The 25423-nt window shown below is 45.2% G+C and overlaps 1 protein-coding gene across 2 annotated transcripts in view; it reads left to right on the forward strand.

Annotated features, from left to right (window-relative positions):
• LOC119844043 (ectonucleoside triphosphate diphosphohydrolase 8-like) overlaps nucleotides 1-25423 on the forward strand; it is an 80966-nt gene that overhangs the window by 34108 nt on the left and 21435 nt on the right. For both annotated transcript variants that reach the window (XM_038374187.2, XM_038374184.2), the window contains exon 2: nucleotides 23559-23693. In XM_038374187.2, the coding sequence (XP_038230115.1) occupies nucleotides 23571-23693 (123 nt within the window). In that variant the 5' untranslated portion in view covers nucleotides 23559-23570. The remainder of the gene's footprint in view (nucleotides 1-23558; nucleotides 23694-25423) is intronic.

Here is a 25423-nt window from a genome sequence, read left to right on the forward strand (position 1 = left end):
CCTAGCTCTGTTCCAGAAACTTCTACCAGGACCCGGTCAGAGTTGATGGAACCAGACTCCATGCCAACGTCTGCAACAGCAGTAGTGGATCCAGTCACAGAGACCCAGACAGAGCCAGTCTCAGAACTGGAACCATTGCCAGCAATGAATCCAGTACTTGCAACCCCAACCCCAGAGGGCCCCACAGAACCTGCACCAGCAGATAACCCTACATAAAAGACTCAGCCAGAGCCTGAACCCCAATATAGTGCACCAGCGGAGAGTGGTTCACAGTCAACGCAAACAGCCCCATAACCCTTCTGCCCATCAGAGTTGGCAGCAACAAGGGCCAGGTTCAGTATCTAGGGGTTCCATTCCATTAACACAATGCAAAACCAGTTTGAGCTCCCACCCAGTGACAAATATATACCACCACCACCCCGGGCGCCTTTAAGAGGCAATACTTCCCCTCTCACAAGCACAGAGTCTGAGTGTAGCAAAAGTCTTTTAATAACAGAGAAGCAATGTGGCATTATGTTGGGGAAACACCACCAATAGGATTCATAACAAAAACCATGAGCAAAAACCCACCCCAAGCAAATTGGGCCATGTCCTTTCCCTTTGGTTCTTGAGTCCAGCAACCCCAAAGTCCCAAAAGTCCAACAACCCCAAAGTCCAGCAATACAAAAGTCTCTGTCTCTGTCCTTGGTGAGTCCAGAGTTCAAAAGTTCATCTGCAGAGTTTTAAACCAACCCCACCAACCTGTGTGGAAATTTGGGGGAGTAAAGGGGCACCTTACGTGCTCTGATGGCTGACTGCCCCACCTCTCTGTGGGTTTCTGCTGGAGCCTTCACTGCCAGCCGCTCCTTTCCACCACCTGCTCCTCTCCGGTAGGCATCCTGTGAACCACTCCACCAGCTGCTCCTCCCCAGTAGCCATCCTGTGAGCCGCTCCACCAGCTGCTCTTCCCCAGTAGCCATCCTGTGAGCCACTCACCAATATATCTTCAGGCCCCTTACTACATAACACAGTACTCAGTAATTTCAGCGTATAGTAGGAAAGCCCCAGTGCCAATACACCATTGGCCCAAAGTTAAGTCAGCTCTGCAATCTGTACCCAGACTCCTAATGGAATCAAAATTAGCTCTGCTACTACAGAGTGGAGACAGTGCAGTTAGCATTTATAGCCCTCAAAAGGCAGCCCATAGCACAAACACCTACCCCCAATCTCTCTCTATTCACTGAGTATTGGAATTCATGTCCCTTACCTAGCGAATGCTATTTAGTTGATGGTGAGTCCCTCCATCATAACAAAAAGCCAAGTACAGTTCCACTGTCCTTGATTCACATAATCAGGATAATAACACTTTATTCTTCCTGCCCCAATAACAGAGAAACTGGAGATCCCACAGCAGCCAAAGTAACCGTGTAGGCAGGGTGGATGTGCCTATGCAAATGAGATCAGCCCCTGAAGTTCTTTTCCACAATCCACCACAGCTCACCACCAGATGTCAGGTTAGAGCTCATCCTGACTCTACTTACATTACAGTTTCTCTACCCCTCTCCAAAACTTGATTAACTTGCAGGATACAATGGTTCACTCTGCAAAGGCGAGCAGGATGTTACCCTTGTTTGCCAACATTTGGAAAGTTCGTTTTAGCTAGACAGAGGAAGAGACTGTTCCCTTCATATATAGATTATGAGAGACTCTTGATCAAGGGACTACCAATAGTTTGAAGATTCCTTTGAGCAGCCCAATTCCTATTCCTGGGGGCATAGAGATGGGGTAAACAAAGGTACATCATGTGATCTTGCTTGTGTCTTTAGTAGAGGAACAGAGTGATAGCTTTTCTGATTTAAGAGCCAGAAAGACCTATAGTTATTAACAACAGATTCCAGGTGTATTTGATATCTATACGTGTCACATGGAGAGTAGGGGGGGAAAAGAAGGTGAAGAGGAAAAGTCTTTGCTTGTCACTGGCCCAGCCACAATTCTCAGAGAGCCTTTGTAGGCATTACACTAAGGGCCTGATTCTCCTCTTGGCTATGCTGGATAAATTAGGACTAACTGAAGTAATGGAAATCAAACTAGTGCAAAAGTCATGTTCAGAGAGGAGAATCAGACCCTCTTGCTCCACACAGCTCTCTTGAAATCTCTGCTTTCTCCCCCCGAGCTTGGACTCTGTAGGTGAGCAGGCATGAGTAATAGGGAATGCCTGGAACTTTTATACTTTGGTGAAAGTGTAAATACAAAGATTCAAGCCTGGCAGGTAAAGTTGCTAGAGTTGTACTGAAGAGTAGCCATGATAGTACTGCACTTGTCAACCTTTGGCGAGAAGTCTGATCCCAGAAATTGAACAGAGCCGTGTTATCCAGAGAATACAGACTGCCATGGGGTGCTGAAAGCACTTTAAAGCTTCAGGGTTGGAATGACCTCACTAGTCTCAATGGTGGAGAAATGAGGGGGCCCTGCATGCTGTTCCTAAAACCGCTGCAGCATTCAGCCCAAGCTCTGCAAAGTGCATCATTCTCTTTGCAGCTTGAGGTTGGCATGTTTTCCCTTAGGAAAGCTGATGTGAGACTTTCGTAATCAATGTTATTACAGCTTGCATACATCTAAAGTAACATTAAGATGATGCACATCATTGAGTTTAATTACCCCAAATAATGCTAGTACTTTGAGCTTTGGTTTAGAAAAACAGAAAACATCTGTTGGTATCATAGTTGGCAGATTCTTACTGGAGATTAGAAAAATTATTTAAGGTTGCATTTGCATCAACATGATAATCACTACAGATAAGTTTATATATTTTTAGATACATAGGTTACAAATATATATATATATACACACAAACACACATATATATATTTCACACACACACACATACTTATATATCTTTCACACACATATATTCTGCTGGCAGACCTCCAACATTTTGCTGAGCAACAAAAGTGAGAGAAGGGAAATGATGATTTTTAACAGATTATAGCTCAGCAAAAGTGGAACGGAATCTCATGGGCCAAAGAATAAGGCACTTCTCTAGCCCAGGGAGTTTTCCTCTTAACAATGGAGGTGTGAAAGCTTCTCAAAGAAAAGGCTGCAAGTATCCTTTCTGATGGAAAGTGTTAGGCAACTGAAGTATAGGGGTACCTACCAGCTCCCCATCATATATGTATAGATGTGTGTGTGTGTGTGTGTGCACGTGGGTGCATGTGCATTGTTTTTCATTTGTAATGTTAGTAATATCAGAAACAGGAGAGCAGGACCCTTCAGTGTTTCTTTCCCTCTGTTTCTTTGGTGAGCAGATGCTGCCACAGACTATGATTTGATCCAATCTCATAAGCCAAACCAGGCAGGGTCTTGTCAGTCCTTGGATAGGAGAGAACATAAGAACATAAGAATGGCCATACTGGGTCAGACCAAAGGTCCATCTAGCCCAGTATCCTGTCTTCCAACGGTGGCCAATGCCAGGTGCCCCAGAGGGAATGAACAGAACAGGTCATCATCAAGTGATCCATCCCCTCTCACCCAGTCCCACCTTCTGGCAAACAGAGGCTAGGGACACCATCCCTGCTCATCCTGGCTAATAGCCATTGATGAACCTATCCTCCATTAATTTATTTAATTCTTTTTTTGAACCCTGTTATAGTCTTGGTCTTCACAACATCCTCTGGCAAAGAGCTCCACAGGTTGACAGTGTGTCGTGTGAAGAAATACTTCCTTTTGTTTGTTTTAAACCTGCTGCCTATTGATTTCATTTGGTGACCATTAGTTCCTATGTTATGTGAAGGGGTAAATAACACGTCCTTATTTACTTTCTCCACACCAGTCATGATTTTATAGGCCTTTATCATATCCCCCCTTATTCGTCTCTTTTCCAAGCTGAAAAGTCCCAGTCTTATTAATCTCCCCTCAAGGAAAACCTGAAGGGAGCAGTGTGATGGAAGGTGGGCAACACAATAGGTGGCACTCTCCCTTATGAGTCAGGGCTGAGCCAGTGCACTAAACCATTAGGGGTGCAGTGTGCTGCAGATGCTGACTTGCAGCTGAGACATATAGCCTGATCCTAAATCATATGCTGATGTTAAAGATTCTATTCTATGCTACATAAGCTCTTATACCACTCCACAGCATAGCATCTGAGCGCCCCCATGCAATACGTTAGGCAACCTACCATCTGTCTCATTCTCTTCTCCTCATACTCCCGAAAGAAGAAGAAGTGTATTCAGTGGAATGACTTGTTTTGGTAGAGTTGGGATGGGGTTTTTTGGTTTGTTTTTTTAATATATAAGTTGCTCTGTGTTTGTTAGAGAAGGCAGGTAAAAGAAATGTGTATTGCACTTGGAGTGGGAGGAGGGGAGGTTTGGGGTGGTCTCTAATAAACTAATAAACTCCAAGGCCATAAGGGACAATCATGATCATCTAGACTGACCTCCTGCACATTACAGGCCACAGAACCTCACCCACCCACTCCTGTAACAGACCCATAACCTCTGGCTGAGTTACTGAAATCCTCAAATCTTGATGTAAAGACTTCAAGTTACAGAGAATCCACCATTTATTCTAGTTCAAATCAGCAAGTGACCCCGGCCCCATGCTGCAGAGGAAGGCACAAAAAACCAAACCAAACCAGGGTCTCTGCCAATATGACCTGGGGGAAATTCCTTCCCAACCCCAAATCTGGATATCAGTTAAACCATATGTGAGTCAGATCCACCAGCCAGATACCTGGGCAAGAATTCTCTGTAGCAATTCAGACCCCTCCCCATCGAATGTCCTATTACCAGCCATTGGAGATATTTCATAATAGCAGTCACTGATGGACCATATGCAATTGTAAGCAACTTCATCATACCATCTCCTCCATAAACTTATCAAGCTCAGTCTTGAGACAAGTTAGGTTTTTGCCCCCACTGCTTCCCTTGGAAGGCTGTTCCAGAACTTCACTCCTCTAAGTTCAAGCCTAAACTTAATTCTTAGTTCCAGTCCTGGTCCTTAGTTCCAGTCCCAGACCAGCTCCCAAGAAAAGTCTGTCTTCCACATGAGCAAGGTTTACTCTTATTGTAGAGACTTCCCTTGTGTCAGAGGAACAGAGCTGTTGACCATAGTCTTCATTGTGGAGCATGAGATGGTCTTTTAGACATCCTGTGTCACTGTTTGCAAGCATGGTAACAATAACTCCTGTGGCAAACTTGGGTAGAATAATTACTGGAGCATTCCCCTCATTGATGTCAGTGCAGAGAAAGTCAGTGCCGTGACTGAGCCTATCTTTTGAGACAGTGATATTCTTTCATCGCCAGAGAAGGCCAGTGGAAAAATGTCACTGTAAGTTTATAACTGGGTGTTAGATGGTGTAGGGAACTGTATGTTGACTAGGGATCTGGGGGTCATAGTGGCTCACAAGCTAAATATGAGTCAACAGTGTAACACTGTTGCAAAAAAAAGCAAACATCATTCTGGGATTCAGAGTAGCAGCCATGTTAGTCTGTATTCGCAAAAAGAAAAGGAGTACTTGTGGCACCTTAGAGACTAACAAATTTATTAGAGCATAAGCTTTCGTGAGCTACAGCTCACTTCATCGGATGCATTTGGTAGAAAAAACAGAGGAGAGATTTATATATACACACACAGAGAACATGAAACAATGGGTTTATCATACACACTGTAAGGAGAGTGATCACTTAAGATAAGCCATCACCAGCAGCAGGGGGGGGAAAGGAGGAAAACCTTTCATGGTGACAAGCAAGGTAGGCTAATTCCAGCAGTTAACAAGAATATCAGAGGAACAGTGGGGGGTGGGGTGGGAGGGAGAAATACCATGGGGAAATAGTTTTACTTTGTGTAATGACTCATCCATTCCCAGTCTCTATTCAAGCCTAAGTTAATTGTATCCAGTTTGCAAATTAATTCCAATTCAGCAGTCTCTCCTTGGAGTCTGTTTTTGAAGCTTTTTTGTTGAAGTATAGCCACTCTAAGATCTGTGATCGAGTGACCAGAGAGATTGAAGTGTTCTCCAACTGGTTTTTGAATGTTATAATTCTTGACGTCTGATTTATGTCCATTCATTCTTTTACGTAGAGACTGTCCAGTTTGGCCAATGTACATGGCAGAGGGGCATTGCTGGCACATGATGGCATATATCACATTGGTAGATGCGCAGGTGAACGAGCCTCTGATAGTGTGGCTGATGTGATTAGGCCCTATGATGAAATAACCTGAATAGATATGTGGACAAAGTTGGCAACGGGCTTTGTTGCAAGGATAGGTTCCTGGGTTAGTGGTTCTGTTGTGTGGTGTGTGGTTGCTGGTGAGTATTTGCTTCAGATTGCTGGGCTGTCTGTAAGCAAGGACTGGCCTGTCTCCCAAGATCTGTGAGAGTGATGGGTGGTCCTTCAGGATAGGTTGTAGATCCTTGATGATGCGTTGGAGAGGTTTTAGTTGGGGGCTGAAGGTGATGGCTAGTGGCGTTCTGTTGTTTTCTTTGTTGGGCCTGTTCTGTAGTAGGTGACTTCTGGGTACTCTTCTGGCTCTGTCAATCTGTTTCTTCACTTCAGCAGGTGGGTATTGTAGTTGTAGGAATGCATGATAGAGATCTTGTAGGTGTTTGTCTCTGTCTGAGGGGTTGGAGCAAATGCGGTTATATCGTAGCGCTTGGCTGTAGACAATGGATCGAGTGGTATGATCTGGATGAAAGCTAGAGGCATGTAGGTAGGAATAGCGGTCATTCTGGGATGTATCAGCAGGAGTATTGTAAGCAAGACACGGGAAGTAATTCTTCCCCTCTACTCCGTGCTAATTAGGCCTCATCTGGAGTATTGTGTCCAGTTCTGGGTGCCACATTGCAGGAAAGATGTGGACAATTGAATAAAGTCCAGAGAAGAACAACAAAAATTATTAAAGATCTAGAAAACATGACCTATGAGGGAAGATTGAAAAAATTGGGTTTGTTTAGTCTAGAGAAGAGAAGACTGAGAGGGGATATTATAGCAGTTTTCCAGTACATAAAAGGTTGTTACAAGGAGGAGTGAGAAAAATTGTTCTCATTAACCTCTGAGGATAGTACAAGAAGCAATGGGCTTAAACTGCAGCAAGGGAGGTTTATATTGGACATCAGGAAAAACTTCCTACCTGTCAGGGTGGTTAAGCACTGGAATAAATTGCCCAGGGAGGTTGTGGAATCTCCATCACTGGAAATTTTTAAGAGCAGGTTAGACAATCACCTGTCTGGGATGGTCTAGATAAATCTTAGTGCAGGGGATTGAGTTAGATGACCTCTTGAGATCGCTTCCAGTCCTACGATTCTATGATTCTATACATGCAGATGATAAGAAGTGAAAACATTGCATTCTCTTTATTAGAGTGTGAAGGTGGAATAGAAATGAGACAAGTGATCATGGGGGAGGAGATGAAACTATGATGCAGCTTGGCTACCAAGAGAGGCTGAATTGGAGAGTGGTCTATGGTCAGACATGTAGCAAATATAGCGTGGGAGGGTGGTTCCTGTAAAAGAGTGAGTTGGGTGCTATATCTTGGCAAATGAGCAGAGGTACAATTTATGGGTGATGGGGTCACCCCTGAATTAGATGGAGGGTTGGTGAGGAGCCTTGGGGAGCTAAGGTTGGGTCCATAATAGACTGTCAAATATTATAGAGAAGAAGGTGGGTGAGGTAATACCTTTATTGAACCAACATCTGTTGGTGAGAGACAAGCTTTCGAGCTTACACAGAGCTCTTCTTCAGTCTGGGGAAAAGACCAACAGAAGTTAGTGCAATAAAAGATAGTTCCTCATCCACCTTGTTTCTCTAATATCCTGGGCCCATGGCTACATCAATACTGCATAATTCAACTATTTCACTTTTATTTTCATTTTCACGTAGAATTTCCTGGCTTTCAAACCACTTGTTTTTCTTATATCTACAACTTCCTCCTAAGATTATTTTCTCAATACATATATATTTACAACCCTAAACCTTAGTAACAAAGTTTTTGCCTGGGGGAAACTAGCAAATCCTAGCAAAATTATCAAGAAATATACTTGAGGTTGGTCTATACTTAGAAATTGTACTGGCATAGCTATGTCAGCAAGAAGTGTAAAAATATCACACACACCCCATCTATTATGGCTGTGCCATCAAAAACCCGTCTGCTCATGCAGTTATACCAGCAAGAAGTCCTCTTGTTGATATAATTTAGTTTGGGGAACTAACCGCATCTCCAGAAATTCATTTATGCAACAGTACTATGTATTAAATGTTCCCCATTGCATTCTAATAAATTTGTTAGTCTCTAAGGTGCCACAAGTACTCCTTTCCCATTGCATTCAGGTATCCAGTTTGTAATGTGCATGTATGTGATAGATAGATTAGATTAGATAGATAAAGTATATTTTTAGTATATCAGACACCGCAGTGCACCTTGAAATGAATAAACTGCAGGGTTCAGAATTGGAATAGTAGGGAAGGAGGGTCACTGTAAGAAGCTAATGAGTATACTGCCCTTCCATGTGCATGATGAGATCAGCCAAGGAAACTCCCTGCCACATGGGCACAGTGTCAGGTTATCTAACAGGATGTTAAAAAGGAACTGGCCAGCACTAGCTGTACAGTAGAAATGCAAAATGTGATGTACTTCACCAGGGAGCAAACTAATCACCAGTAGGTGTCTGGAAGGAATTCATCTCCCCTGCACAACTGTCTGGTACATTGTGAGGACTCTTTACTGTCCTCTAAACCATCAGCTATTAGCCGCTGCCAGCGTCAGGTTGCTGCACTACTACAGGATATCCAAGAGCCTGATGAACAGTGGACTGCAAGTTCCTCTCACACACCCCTCTCCGTCCCAGCAAGGGCTGAGCCTGGAAAGTTTGGGAACAGTGATGCAGAGATGGTCTCTGGGTAACCCCTTCTGTGCCACACATGACATAAGCAGAAGGGTCAATAAGAGGCTTGATATAGGAACACATTGCTGGCTCGCTTTACTAGGAAATTAAAGGAAATCATTACCTGTCCTTATCACCTGGGATGCAAAGGAGATGTTGGAATTTAACCTCTGGAATGTACAGCTCATTTTACAAGGACCCAGAGGGAGTTTATTGGAGGAAATAGGGGAAAGTCATTCTGCAGGAGTCAGTGTGCTTAGCACATAAGAGTGCTGTCCTTGCAGGAAGCTTTTCTCCACCCAGGGATGATGATCCAGGCTCTCTTGGCCAAGACCAGGTGCTATAGCATAATCACAACCCACCTTCAAAGGGAGACCCTGGGTGAAGTTCTCACTGCCACTCGCTCCCCACGGCAAGGATTTACCTTAAGTCCAGAAAGGTTCCACACTTCTAAACCCTCTGGAATGGAAAACCTGAAGCATGACGCTGCATCCCTCCAAGTGACCCCTGAGACCAAATCTCAGCACAGCCAGGCATGGGATTTCCACATCCCAGAGGCTGGCAAACTCTTCCCCCTCCAGAGTCAAGGAAAGGGATAGTGATTGGGAGACAATAATAAGACACAGCAAAGAATCCTGTGACACCTTATAGACTAACAGCTGTATTGGAGCATAAGCTTTCATGGGTGAGTACCCACTTCGTCAGATGCATAATAAGACAGTGGTGGTAATGATTCACCTGCAGCACACTGCAAGCAGCACATAGCTCTGTGGCTGCACAAAATAGTTTGTCCAGGGAAGGATGTGTCCGACTGGACATTTGCCTCTGGTCACGTTCAGCATGGACTTGGCCAATTTAGAAAGAGCTGCCAGATGTCTGTGTACCCAGATCCCATGCTGAGTGTGAGACGTGGAATCCTGGTGGCTCTGCCAGGTGTCCAAGTCTCTCCCCGTCCTCTGTCTGTGAGACTCTAGGGGAGCGAAGACTGATTCTCCGCCTGCCTGAAATGATACATTCCATGCCATGGAAAGCACCCCTTGCTACCACGGTGACAGATGTCTACCGACCGGGGTAATAAATAACTAAATGAAATATCTGCCATCGTGAGGCCTTCCATAACAGTTCCCACTGGGATCACCACCTTGTTCCCATAGATCCTCTGTGGGTGAATATTAGCAAAATTTCAATATATTTCCATACAATTTTCTCTTGTCCCGATGGCCTCCCTTATGGCTTTCCCTTCAAAATAAACCCAGCTACTGTCATTGTTGTCAGACGTCACCGGTGTGGTGCTCTGCTCTGTTCAATGTTGATAACAGTCGGCCGTGTGCATGTGTTCCCACTGTGTGCTGCCCCGGCTCTGCATATCGCTGACACAGCAGACCCCAAGAGAACACCTAATGACCACAGAGTCTGATAAGGTACGAAGGCACCCGGCCAGGTTTATTGTCAAACAAAGCATAGTAATAGTTCCTCGCAGACTCTATAGGACTTACTACGAATATGTGCCCCCTGACAATGGACCGGCTGAGTCAGTGGCGGAACTCTCCACTGCCCCTAGGCCAGACAAAGACATCCACTCAGGGATGCATTCTTATAGACAGGTACAAACAAGTTATACATCACTCCTGACGCATCGAGGTACAACTCCTCTGTGTGTTGGGGTGCTGCCTCTCTCCTGGTACATGTTGGTTCGAACAAACAAGTCTATCCATCATATTATCCTTTTGACCCTTTTAGGATGGTTCAGCCTGTGGAATTATTTCTGTGGAATGTGTTTGTCCAGACTGTTCTGGTGTCATCCTGGTCCATGTTTATTCTATTAGTGCTTGATACCCTTTAGATATGTGTATACGTCCAATTAGCAGCCTTCTTCTTGCTAACTTTTGTGAGCAGGGCCTGCCTCTGGCTCACAGCTCAGCTTTGCTTTATGTTAACAAAGTCTTGACCATTCCTTTGGTTCAGGCCTCAGGCCTCATACCAGGCCTCTGATACCAACAGTTAATGTTTCAGGGCCTCATCTTATTACAGTCATTATCATTATCTGTCATGTGGGATCTGATGGATTTAGTCAGTACAATCTGTTTCATACCTTGAGTTCCTTGGACAATATTGACAGGTTTCAGAGTAGCAGCCATGTTAGTCTGTATTCGCAAAAAGAAAAGGAGTACTTGTGGCACCTTAGAGACTAACAAATTTATTAGAGCATAAGCTTTCGTGAGCTACAGCTCACTTCATCGGATGCATTTGGTAGAAAAAACAGAGGAGAGATTTATATACACACACACAGAGAACATGAAACAATGGGTTTATCATACACACTGTAAGGAGAGTGATCACTTAAGATAAGCCATCACCAGCAGCAGGGGGGGGAAAGGAGGAAAACCTTTCATGGTGACAAGCAAGGTAGGCTAATTCCAGCAGTTAACAAGAATATCAGAGGAACAGTGGGGGGTGGGGTGGGAGGGAGAAATACCATGGGGAAATAGTTTTACTTTGTGTAATGACTCATCCATTCCCAGTCTCTATTCAAGCCTAAGTTAATTGTATCCAGTTTGCAAATTAATTCCAATTCAGCAGTCTCTCCTTGGAGTCTGTTTTTGAAGCTTTTTTGTTGAAGTATAGCCACTCTAAGATCTGTGATCGAGTGACCAGAGAGATTGAAGTGTTCTCCAACTGGTTTTTGAATGTTATAATTCTTGACGTCTGATTTATGTCCATTCATTCTTTTACGTAGAGACTGTCCAGTTTGGCCAATGTACATGGCAGAGGGGCATTGCTGGCACATGATGGCATATATCACATTGGTAGATGCGCAGGTGAACGAGCCTCTGATAGTGTGGCTGATGTGATTAGGCCCTATGATGAAATAACCTGAATAGATATGTGGACAAAGTTGGCAACGGGCTTTGTTGCAAGGATAGGTTCCTGGGTTAGTGGTTCTGTTGTGTGGTGTGTGGTTGCTGGTGAGTATTTGCTTCAGATTGCTGGGCTGTCTGTAAGCAAGGACTGGCCTGTCTCCCAAGATCTGTGAGAGTGATGGGTGGTCCTTCAGGATAGTTTGTAGATCCTTGATGATGCGTTGGAGAGGTTTTAGTTGGGGGCTGAAGGTGATGGCTAGTGGCGTTCTGTTGTTTTCTTTGTTGGGCCTGTTCTGTAGTAGGTGACTTCTGGGTACTCTTCTGGCTCTGTCAATCTGTTTCTTCACTTCAGCAGGTGGGTATTGTAGTTGTAGGAATGCATGATAGAGATCTTGTAGGTGTTTGTCTCTGTCTGAGGGGTTGGAGCAAATGAGGTTATATCGTAGCGCTTGGCTGTAGACAATGGATCGAGTGGTATGATCTGGATGAAAGCTAGAGGCATGTAGGTAGGAATAGCGGTCATTCTGGGATGTATCAGCAGGAGTATTGTAAGCAAGACACGGGAAGTAATTCTTCCCCTCTACTCCGTGCTAATTAGGCCTCATCTGGAGTATTGTGTCCAGTTCTGGGTGCCACATTGCAGGAAAGATGTGGACAATTGAATAAAGTCCAGAGAAGAACAACAAAAATTATTAAAGATCTAGAAAACATGACCTATGAGGGAAGATTGAAAAAATTGGGTTTGTTTAGTCTAGAGAAGAGAAGACTGAGAGGGGATATTATAGCAGTTTTCCAGTACATAAAAGGTTGTTACAAGGAGGAGTGAGAAAAATTGTTCTCATTAACCTCTGAGGATAGTACAAGAAGCAATGGGCTTAAACTGCAGCAAGGGAGGTTTATATTGGACATCAGGAAAAACTTCCTACCTGTCAGGGTGGTTAAGCACTGGAATAAATTGCCCAGGGAGGTTGTGGAATCTCCATCACTGGAAATTTTTAAGAGCAGGTTAGACAATCACCTGTCTGGGATGGTCTAGATAAATCTTAGTGCAGGGGATTGAGTTAGATGACCTCTTGAGATCGCTTCCAGTCCTACGATTCTATGATTCTATACATGCAGATGATAAGAAGTGAAAACATTGCATTCTCTTTATTAGAGTGTGAAGGTGGAATAGAAATGAGACAAGTGATCATGGGGGAGGAGATGAAACTATGATGCAGCTTGGCTACCAAGAGAGGCTGAATTGGAGAGTGGTCTATGGTCAGACATGTAGCAAATATAGCGTGGGAGGGTGGTTCCTGTAAAAGAGTGAGTTGGGTGCTATATCTTGGCAAATGAGCAGAGGTACAATTTATGGGTGATGGGGTCACCCCTGAATTAGATGGAGGGTTGGTGAGGAGCCTTGGGGAGCTAAGGTTGGGTCCATAATAGACTGTCAAATATTATAGAGAAGAAGGTGGGTGAGGTAATACCTTTTATTGAACCAACATCTGTTGGTGAGAGACAAGCTTTCGAGCTTACACAGAGCTCTTCTTCAGTCTGGGGAAAAGACCAACAGAAGTTAGTGCAATAAAAGATAGTTCCTCATCCACCTTGTTTCTCTAATATCCTGGGCCCATGGCTACATCAATACTGCATAATTCAACTATTTCACTTTTATTTTCATTTTCACGTAGAATTTCCTGGCTTTCAAACCACTTGTTTTTCTTATATCTACAACTTCCTCCTAAGATTATTTTCTCAATACATATATATTTACAACCCTAATCCTTAGTAACAAAGTTTTTGCCTGGGGGAAACTAGCAAATCCTAGCAAAATTATCAAGAAATATACTTGAGGTTGGTCTATACTTAGAAATTGTACTGGCATAGCTATGTCAGCAAGAAGTGTAAAAATATCACACACACCCCATCTATTATGGCTGTGCCATCAAAAACCCGTCTGCTCATGCAGTTATACCAGCAAGAAGTCCTCTTGTTGATATAATTTAGTTTGGGGAACTAACCGCATCTCCAGAAATTCATTTATGCAACAGTACTATGTATTAAATGTTCCCCATTGCATTCTAATAAATTTGTTAGTCTCTAAGGTGCCACAAGTACTCCTTTCCCATTGCATTCAGGTATCCAGTTTGTAATGTGCATGTATGTGATAGATAGATTAGATTAGATAGATAAAGTATATTTTTAGTATATCAGACACCGCAGTGCACCTTGAAATGAATAAACTGCAGGGTTCAGAATTGGAATAGTAGGGAAGGAGGGTCACTGTAAGAAGCTAATGAGTATACTGCCCTTCCATGTGCATGATGAGATCAGCCAAGGAAACTCCCTGCCACATGGGCACAGTGTCAGGTTATCTAACAGGATGTTAAAAAGGAACTGGCCAGCACTAGCTGTACAGTAGAAATGCAAAATGTGATGTACTTCACCAGGGAGCAAACTAATCACCAGTAGGTGTCTGGAAGGAATTCATCTCCCCTGCACAACTGTCTGGTACATTGTGAGGACTCTTTACTGTCCTCTAAACCATCAGCTATTAGCCGCTGCCAGCGTCAGGTTGCTGCACTACTACAGGATATCCAAGAGCCTGATGAACAGTGGACTGCAAGTTCCTCTCACACACCCCTCTCCGTCCCAGCAAGGGCTGAGCCTGGAAAGTTTGGGAACAGTGATGCAGAGATGGTCTCTGGGTAACCCCTTCTGTGCCACACATGACATAAGCAGAAGGGTCAATAAGAGGCTTGATATAGGAACACATTGCTGGCTCGCTTTACTAGGAAATTAAAGGAAATCATTACCTGTCCTTATCACCTGGGATGCAAATGAGATGTTGGAATTTAACCTCTGGAATGTACAGCTCATTTTACAAGGACCCAGAGGGAGTTTATTGGAGGAAATAGGGGAAAGTCATTCTGCAGGAGTCAGTGTGCTTAGCACACAAGAGTGCTGTCCTTGCAGGAAGCTTTTCTCCACCCAGGGATGATGATCCAGGCTCTCTTGGCCAAGACCAGGTGCTATAGCATAATCACAACCCACCTTCAAAGGGAGACCCTGGGCGAAGTTCTCACTGCCACTCGCTCCCCACGGCAAGGATTTACCTTAAGTCCAGAAAGGTTCCACACTTCTAAACCCTCTGGAATGGAAAACCTGAAGCATGACGCTGCATCCCTCCAAGTGACCCCTGAGACCAAATCTCAGCACAGCCAGGCATGGGATTTCCACATCCCAGAGGCTGGCAAACTCTTCCCCCTCCAGAGTCAAGGAAAGGGATAGTGATTGGGAGACAATAATAAGACACAGCAAAGAATCCTGTGACACCTTATAGACTAACAGCTGTATTGGAGCATAAGCTTTCATGGGTGAGTACCCACTTCGTCAGATGCATAATAAGACAGTGGTGGTAATGATTCACCTGCAGCACACTGCAAGCAGCACATAGCTCTGTGGCTGCACAAAATAGTTTGTCCAGGGAAGGATGTGTCCGACTGGACATTTGCCTCTGGTCACGTTCAGCATGGACTTGGCCAATTTAGAAAGAGCTGCCAGATGTCTGTGTACCCAGATCCCATGCTGAGTGTGAGACGTGGAATCCTGGTGGCTCTGCCAGGTGTCCAAGTCTCTCCCCGTCCTCTGTCTGTGAGACTCTAGGGGAGCGAAGACTGATTCTCCGCCTGCCTGAAATGATACATTCCATGCCATGGAAAGCACCCCTTGCTACCACGGTGACAGATGTCTACCGACCGGGGTAATAAATAACTAAATGAAATATCTGCCATCGTGAGGCCTTCCATAACAGTTCCCACTGGGATCACCACCTTGTTCCCATAGATCCTCTGTGGGTGAATATTAGCAAAATTTCAATATATTTCCATACAATTTTCTCTTGTCCCGATGGCCTCCCTTATGGCTTTCCCTTCAAAATAAACCCAGCTACTGTCATTGTTGTCAGACGTCACCGGTGTGGTGCTCTGCTCTGTTCAATGTTGATAACAGTCGGCCGTGTGCATGTGTTCCCACTGTGTGCTGCCCCGGCTCTGCATATCGCTGACACAGCAGACCCCAAGAGAACACCTAATGACCACAGAGTCTGATAAGGTACGAAGGCACCCGGCCAGGTTTATTGTCAAACAAAGCATAGTAATAGTTCCTCGCAGACTCTATAGGACTTACTACGAATATGTGCCCCCTGACAATGGACCGGCTGAGTCAGTGGCGGAACTCTCCACTGCCCCTAGGCCAGACAAAGACATCCACTCAGGGATGCATTCTTATAGACAGGTACAAACAAGTTATACATCACTCCTGACGCATCGAGGTACAACTCCTCTGTGTGTTGGGGTGCTGCCTCTCTCCTGGTACATGTTGGTTCGAACAAACAAGTCTATCCATCATATTATCCTTTTGACCCTTTTAGGATGGTTCAGCCTGTGGAATTATTTCTGTGGAATGTGTTTGTCCAGACTGTTCTGGTGTCATCCTGGTCCATGTTTATTCTATTAGTGCTTGATACCCTTTAGATATGTGTATACGTCCAATTAGCAGCCTTCTTCTTGCTAACTTTTGTGAGCAGGGCCTGCCTCTGGCTCACAGCTCAGCTTTGCTTTATGTTAACAAAGTCTTGACCATTCCTTTGGTTCAGGCCTCAGGCCTCATACCAGGCCTCTGATACCAACAGTTAATGTTTCAGGGCCTCATCTTATTACAGTCATTATCATTATCTGTCATGTGGGATCTGATGGATTTAGTCAGTACAATCTGTTTCATACCTTGAGTTCCTTGGACAATATTGACAGGTTTCAGAGTAGCAGCCATGTTAGTCTGTATTCGCAAAAAGAAAAGGAGTACTTGTGGCACCTTAGAGACTAACAAATTTATTAGAGCATAAGCTTTCGTGAGCTACAGCTCACTTCATCGGATGCATTTGGTAGAAAAAACAGAGGAGAGATTTATATATACACACACAGAGAACATGAAACAATGGGTTTATCATACACACTGTAAGGAGAGTGATCACTTAAGATAAGCCATCACCAGCAGCAGGGGGGGGAAAGGAGGAAAACCTTTCATGGTGACAAGCAAGGTAGGCTAATTCCAGCAGTTAACAAGAATATCAGAGGAACAGTGGGGGGTGGGGTGGGAGGGAGAAATACCATGGGGAAATAGTTTTACTTTGTGTAATGACTCATCCATTCCCAGTCTCTATTCAAGCCTAAGTTAATTGTATCCAGTTTGCAAATTAATTCCAATTCAGCAGTCTCTCCTTGGAGTCTGTTTTTGAAGCTTTTTTGTTGAAGTATAGCCACTCTAAGATCTGTGATCGAGTGACCAGAGAGATTGAAGTGTTCTCCAACTGGTTTTTGAATGTTATAATTCTTGACGTCTGATTTATGTCCATTCATTCTTTTACGTAGAGACTGTCCAGTTTGGCCAATGTACATGGCAGAGGGGCATCGCTGGCACATGATGGCATATATCACATTGGTAGATGCGCAGGCGAACGAGCCTCTGATAGTGTGGCTGATGTGATTAGGCCCTATGATGAAATAACCTGAATAGATATGAGGACAGAGTTGGCAACGGGCTTTGTTGCAAGGATAGGTTCCTGGGTTAGTGGTTCTGTTGTGTGGTGTGTGGTTGCTGGTAAGTATTTGCTTCAGATTGGGGGGCTGTCTGTAAGCAAGGACTGGCCTGTCTCCGAAGATCTGTGAGAGTGATGGGTCGTCCTTCAGGATAGGTTGTAGATCCTTGATGATGCGTTGGAGAGGTTTTAGTTGGGGGCTGAAGGTGATGGCTAGTGGCGTTCTGTTATTTTCTTTGTTGGGCCTGTCCTGTAGTAGGTGACTTCTGGGTACTCTTCTGGCTCTGTCAATCTGTTTCTTCACTTCAGCAGGTGGGTATTGTAGTTGTAGGAATGTATGATAGAGATCTTGTAGGTGTTTGTCTCTGTCTGAGGGGTTGGAGCAAATGCGGTTATATCGTAGAGCTTGGCTGTAGACAATGGATCATGTGGTATGATCTGGATGAAAGCTAGAGGCATGTAGGTAGGAATAGCGGTCAGTAGGTTTCCGATATAGGGTGGTGTTTATGTGACCATCACTTATTAGCACTGTAGTGTCTAGGAAGTGGATCTCTTGTGTGGACTGGTCCAGGCTGAGGTTGATGGTGAGATGGAAATTGTTGAAATCATGGTGGAATTCCTCAAGGGCTTCTTTTCCATGGGTCCAGATGATGAAGATGTCATCAATGTAGCGCAAGTAGCGTAGGGGCATTAGGGGACGAGAGCTGAGGAAGCGTTGTTCTAAGTCAGCCATAAAAATGTTGGCATACTGTGGGGCCATGTGGGTACCCATCGCAGTGCCGCTGATTTGAAGGTATACATTGTCCCCAAATGTGAAATAGTTATGGGTGAGGACAAAGTCACAAAGTTCAGCCACCAGGTTAGCCGTGACATTATCGGGGATACTGTTCCTGACGGCTTGTAGTCCATCTTTGTGTGGAATGTTGGTGTAGAGGCTTCTACATCCATAGTGGCTAGGATGGTGTTTTTAGGAAGATCACCAATGGACTGTAGTTTCCTCAGGAAGTCAGTGGTGTCTCAAAGATAGCTGGGAGTGCTGGTAATGAAGGGCCTGAGGAGGGAGTCTACATAGCCAGACAATCCTGCTGTCAGGGTGCCAATGCCTGAGATGATGGGGCGTCCAGGATTTCCAGGTTTATGGATCTTGGGTAGCAGATAGAATACCCCAGGTCGGGGTTCTAGGGGTGTATCTGTGCGGATTTGTTCTTGTACTACAATACCCACCTGCTGAAGTGAAGAAACAGATTGACAGAGCCAGAAGAGTACCCAGAAGTCACCTACTACAGGACAGGCCCAACAAAGAAAATAACAGAACGCCACTAGCCATCACCTTCAGCCCCCAACTAAAACCTCTCCAACGCATCATCAAGGATCTACAACCTATCCTGAAGGACCACCCATCACTCTCACAGATCTTGGGAGACAGGCCAGTCCTTGCTTACAGACAGCCCAGCAATCTGAAGCAAATACTCACCAGCAACCACACACCACACAACAGAACCACTAACCCAGGAACCTATCCTTGCAACAAAGCCCATTGCCAACTCTGTCCACATATCTATTCAGGTTATTTCATCATAGGGCCTAATCACATCAGCCACACTATCAGAGGCTCATTCACCTGCGCATCTACCAATGTGATATATATTCCATCATGTGCCAGCAATGCCCCTCTGCCATGTACATTGGCCAAACTGGACAGTCTCTACGTAAAAGAATGAATGGACACAAATCAGACGTCAAGAATTATAACATTCAAAAACCAGTTGGAGAACACTTCAATCTCTCTGGTCACTCGATTACAGACCTAAGAGTGGCTATCCTTCAACAAAAAAGCTTCAAAAACAGACTCCAAGGAGAGACTGCTGAAGTGGAATTAATTTGCAAACTGGATACAATTAATTTAGGCTTGAATAGAGACTGGGAATGGATGAGTCATTACACAAAGTAAAACTATTTCCCCATGTTATTTCTCCCCCCCCAGCCCACCCCCCACTGTTCCTCAGATATTCTTGTTAACTGCTGGAAATAGCCTACCTTGCTTGTCACCATGAAAGGTTTTCCTCCTTCCCCACCCTGCTGCTGGTGATGGCTTATCTTAAGTGATCACTCTCCTTACAGTGTGTATGATAAACCCATTGTTTCATGTTCTCTGTGTGTGTATATAAATCTCCCCTCTGTTTTTTCCACCAAATGCATCCGCTGAAGTGAGCTGTAGCTCACGAAAGCTTATGCTCTAATAAATTTGTTAGTCTCTAAGGTGCCACAAATACTCCTTTTCTTTTTGGACAATATTACAAACCTTCTGCCCCTGCCTCGCTCTAGAAATGCTCTGAGATCCTCACAAGACAATATCCCTGCCCTTCAGCTTTCAGCTGAGTGGCTTGGTTGTGGGGCAGGGGAAGGTCTGAGTTCAACCCTTCTCTTCACTGTGTATGAGGGTTGCCCTAGATGCATTTTTCTTCAGGCCACGCTGTATTTGAGACACAGTAGCTGGAAGCTGGCAAACCTTTGCCAGTTCTTTCAATGGTATTAAGTCTTGTGATAGCTGTATTTAGTCTCCAAGCTGTTAACCTTTATGAGAGATCATTTGCTGCCTTTAGTTCAGGGGGATGCCTGGGCCAAACAGCTTTGGACACTGCCCCTTCATAGAATCATAGAATCATAGAATATCAGGGTTGGAAGGGACCCCAGAAGGTCATCTAGTCCAACCCCCTGCTCAAAGCAGGACCAAGTCCCAGTTAAATCATCCTAGCCAGGGCTTTGTCAAGCCTGACCTTAAAAACCTCTAAGGAAGGAGATTCTACCACCTCCCTAGGTAACGCATTCCAGTGTTTCACCACCCTCTTAGTGAAAAAGTTTTTCCTAATATCCAATCTAAACCTCCCCCATTGCAACTTGAGACCATTACTCCTCGTTCTGTCATCTGCTACCATTGAGAACAGTCTAGAGCCATCCTCTTTGAAACCCCCTTTCAGGTAGTTGAAAGCAGCTATCAAATCCCCCCTCATTCTTCTCTTCTGCAGACTAAACAATCCCAGCTCCCTCAGCCTCTCCTCATAAGTCATGTGCTCTAGACCCCTAATCATTTTTGTTGCCCTTCGCTGTACTCTTTCCAATTTATCCACATCCTTCTTGTAGTGTGGGGCCCAAAACTGGACACAGTACTCCAGATGAGGCCTCACCAGTGTCAAATAGAGGGGAACGATCACGTCCCTCGATCTGCTCGCTATGCCCCTACTTATACATCCCAAAATGCCATTGGCCTTCTTGGCAACAAGGGCACACTGCTGACTCATATCCAGCTTCTCGTCCACTGTCACTCCTAGGTCCTTTTCCGCAGAACTGCTGCCGAGCCATTCGGTCCCTAGTCTGTAGCGGTGCATTGGATTCTTCCATCCTAAGTGCAGGACCCTGCACTTATCCTTATTGAACCTCATTAGATTTCTTTTGGCCCAATCCTCCAATTTGTCTAGGTCCTTCTGTATCCTATCCCTCCCCTCCAGCGTATCTACCACTCCTCCCAGTTTAGTATCATCCGCAAATTTGCTGAGAGTGCAATCCACACCATCCTCCAGATCATTTATGAAGATATTGAACAAAACGGGCCCCAGGACCGACCCCTGGGGCACTCCACTTGACACCGGCTGCCAACTAGACATGGAGCCATTGATCACTACCCGTTGAGCCCGACAATCTAGCCAGCTTTCTACCCACCCTATAGTGCATTCATCCAGCCCATACTTCCTTAACTTGCTGACAAGAATGCTGTGGGAGACCGTGTCAAAAGCTTTGCTAAAGTCAAGAAACAATACATCCACTGCTTTCCCTTCATCCACCGAACCAGTAATCTCATCATAAAAGGCGATTAGATTAGTCAGGCATGACCTTCCCTTGGTGAATCCATGCTGACTGTTCCTGATCACTTTCCTCTCCTCTAAGTGCTTCAGGATTGATTCTTTGAGGACCTGCTCCATGATTTTTCCAGGGACTGAGGTGAGGCTGACTGGCCTGTAGTTCCCAGGATCCTCCTTCTTCCCTTTTTTAAAGATGGGCACTACATTAGCCTTTTTCCAGTCATCCGGGACTTCCCCCGTTCGCCACGAGTTTTCAAAGATAATGGCCAAGGGCTCTGCAATCACAGCCGCCAATTCCTTCAGCACTCTCGGATGCAATTCGTCCGGCCCCATGGACTTGTGCACGTCCAGCTTTTCTAAATAGTCCCTAACCACCTCTATCTCTACAGAGGGCTGGCCATCTCTTCCCCATTTTGTGATGCCCAGCACAGCAGTCTGGGAGCTGACCTTGTTAGTGAAAACAGAGGCAAAAAAAGCATTGAGTACATTAGCTTTTTCCACATCCTCTGTCACTAGCTTGCCTCCCTCATTCAGTAAGGGGCCCACACTTTCCTTGGCTTTCTTCTTGTTGCCAACATACCGGAAGAAACCCTTCTTGTTACTCTTGACATCTCTTGCTAGCTGCAGCTCCAGGTGCGATTTGGCCCTCCTGATATCTTTCCTACATGCCCGAGCAATATTTTTATACTCTTCCCTGGTCATATGTCCAACCTTCCACTTCTTGTAAGCTTCTTTTTTATGTTTAAGATCCGCTAGGATTTCACCATTAAGCCAAGCTGGTCGCCTGCCATATTTACTATTCTTTCGACTCATCGGGATGGTTTGTCCCTGTAACCTCAACAGGGATTCCTTGAAATACAGCCAGCTCTCCTGGACTCCCTTCCCTTTCATGTTAGTCCCCCAGGGGATCCTGGCCATCTGTTCCCTGAGGGAGTCAAAGTCTGCTTTCCTGAAGTCCAGGGTCCGTATCCTGCTGCTTACCTTTCTTCCCTGCGTCAGGATCCTGAACTCAACCAACTCATGGTCACTGCCTCCCAGATTCCCATCCACTTTTGCTTCCCCCACTAATTCTACCCGGTTTGTGAGCAGCAGGTCAAGAAAAGCGCTCCCCCTAGTTGGCTCCCCTAGCACTTGCACCAGGAAATTGTCCCCTACGCTTTCCAAAAACTTCCTGGATTGTCTATGCACCGCTGTATTGCTCTCCCAGCAGATATCAGGAAAATTAAAGTCACCCATGAGAATCAGGGCATGCGATCTAGTAGCTTCCGTGAGTTGCCGGAAGAAAGCCTCATCCACCTCATCCCCCTGGTCCGGTGGTCTATAGCAGACTCCCACCATGACATCACTCTTGTTGCACACACTTCTAAACTTAATCCAGAGACACTCAGGTTTTTCCACAGTTTCGTACCGGAGCTCTGAGCAGTCATACTGCTCCCTTACATACAGTGCTACTCCCCCACCTTTTCTGCCCTGCCTGTCCTTCCTGAACAGTTTATAACCATCCATGACTGTACTCCAGTCATGTGAGTTATCCCACCAAGTCTCTGTTATTCCAATCACGTCATAATTCCTTGACATCACCAGGACCTCCAGTTCTCCCTGCTTGTTTCCAAGGCTTTGTGCATTTGTATATAAGCACTTGAGATAACCTGTTGATCGCCCCTCATTCCCAGTATGAGGCAGGAGCCCTCCCCTCACAGACCTTCCTGCCTGTGCTTCCTCCCGGTATCCCGCTTTCCCACTTACCTCAGGGCTTTGGTCTCCTTCCCCCGGTGAACCTAGTTTAAAGCCCTCCTCACTAGGTTAGCCAGCCTGCTGGCAAATATGTTCTTCCCTCTCTTCGTAAGATGGATCTCTTCCATTAATGTTCACAAAAGGCATCACATTGGCAGGGGCAGCACAAACTTCACCCATGCCAACCCACCCCTAATAGCCAGTTCCCCGGGCTAAGGAGTCCATGGTCACAATGGAAGGGGAAGTTCAGCCTCTGCTGAAGCAGCCAGCTAGTGCTGGTTACAGTGGTAGTTTTGCATTGATTTGAGGGTAAAGTCCAACTTAGCAATGGTAGGGCAGGGCACGGGGCTCAGGGCCAGGGATCAGAATGCACTGCTCATCTATATGTCTCCAAACTATCCAGCTGCAAAAATAAGCCTCAAATGTAAAAACAGAGGCTGACCCATGAATGGCCAGAGGGGAACATTACCTTTGAGGGATAATGATAATCCCTAGCTGTTCTACAGCATCAATTGATCTCAAAGCACTTTACAAAGCAGGTCAGAATCATGATCCCCATTTTGCAGATAGGGAACCCGTGCTGATTGTTAAACAGCGATGATCCCCAGTGGCCACATCCAACCAACCCTTTGAACTGCCCTTCTACTTTTCTGCATGTGTGTGTGCAGGTGACTTTTAAAATGAGCATCGATATGAGACACTACATCCCTGCCATTCTGGTGGCGCTGACTGTGTTTTCATCCATTGTCCTCGTTCTCAGCCTGGTGAGGATCCAGAATGTTTCCTTCCCACCTGACAACAAGGTGAGTCCCTGAGCTACAGAATACAGAGGCCAGTAGCATTGTATGGGTGCTTGTAAATTTCAGTGTTTACCAAAAATTTTATACGTTAATATTTTTAGCAACAAGCAAAAGTGCATGCCATAGCTTTGCAGGTATAGACTCCCCAACCTCCCTGCATACTGAAGAAAAACTGAAATACAGGCAGAACTCACATGTGTTTGAAAAATACAACAGCTCACACAAGAAATTGCAGGGTTATTGTTATTGCTATTGGAACGAAAGGCCCCAGTCAGCATCAGGGCTTCATTGTGCTAGGCACTGTACAAACTTCCAATCAAAGACTGCTGTTTGGGCCAGCTGGGCTGAAGAGAACATAATTTTGTGCCTTTACAAATTAAGGACCCATCCCAATGCCATCCCCAACGCTCAATCCCAGCATGTTTTCAAAAGGAGTCTCACACTGTGACACACTAGGTGGAGGTGCAGAAATTAACATGGAGATGGAACATTAGGTGCTTAACCCTCTGTTTAAATCCACGCAAACAAAGCTAGGGTGACGAGATAGCAAGTGTGAAAAATCAGGACTTTTTGCGGGGATATAGTTGCATATATAAGAAAAAGCCCCAATGTATCAGGATGGTCCCAATAATATCAGGATGTCTGTTCACCCTAAACCCAGCGGGACTGCCTGGATAGGAAAGCTAAAGTAGAAGGTGGCTATATCTACTCTGCTACCGCTTTGGGGCAACATCAGAAGTAGACATTCTGTGAGAGATCATTTTCTTTCACTCCCAAGTTTCTCCCTCCTTCTACTTGATCCTACAACAGCAACGCTCCAGCTGTGGTCTGCAGAGACTTGCTGGTGGCGCGGAGACAGGTGGCTGCTCACATGGTTCTAAGGGTATGATTACATTGCCCACATTACAGCATGGCCGCGGCAGAGCTGTGACATGGGCAGTGTAGTCATGCTTTATCACTGTGGGAGAGCTCTCCCAGTGATAAAAAAATAACCACCCCAAACGAGGGGTGGTAGCTTTATCACTGGGAGTGTGACTCCCGGCGATAAAGCACTGTCTAGGCTGGCACTTTTCAGTGCTAAAACTTTTGTCGCTTGGGGGGTGTTCTTTCACACCGCTGAAAGACTAAAGTTTTAGCGCTGAAAGTGGCAGTGTAGACACAGCCTAAGTCTCCTTATTTCTGGCCGCTACATCCCATAAACATACAGCTTAATGTACATCTAAACTGGGACTTTCTGAGAGCTCAGGTGCCCAGCCCCCGTTGACTTTCAAGATTTGGCCACCTAAGTCCCTTACATCTCTTTGGAAATCCCAGCCTAAAGACTTTCCGAATGTTACTTTTTCATGTAAACAGTTGTCATAGTTGCCATAGAGATGTTATATAACCATGAATGGGAGGGGAAGTGGTCCCTGAGATAGCAAATGGGAGATCAGGTGGCCCGTGTGATTGTGAATTGGAGGAGGTGTCCCTGAGATAGGAGTCCAGAGGGGCCAGTTGTGGCTCACCACGAGGAGGGCGGGGGAAAGAAGAAGAAAATCCATAATTCCAAATCAGTTAATCTCTTGTGGTACCACATATACTAAAATGCCTGCCTCATACTCCTATGGATCTGGCATGGTGTCACATAAAGGCAGAGTTAAGGTTGTGTGGGTACCCTAATTGTGCAGTTTCATAGCTTAACATATTTAGATTTCTTTTAAGTGTAACCTTAACTCTGAACTTCCCAGGTTTAT

Source organism: Dermochelys coriacea, chromosome 16 (assembly GCF_009764565.3).
Source record: "Dermochelys coriacea isolate rDerCor1 chromosome 16, rDerCor1.pri.v4, whole genome shotgun sequence".
In the NCBI taxonomy this organism is placed as follows: domain Eukaryota; kingdom Metazoa; phylum Chordata; order Testudines; family Dermochelyidae; genus Dermochelys; species Dermochelys coriacea.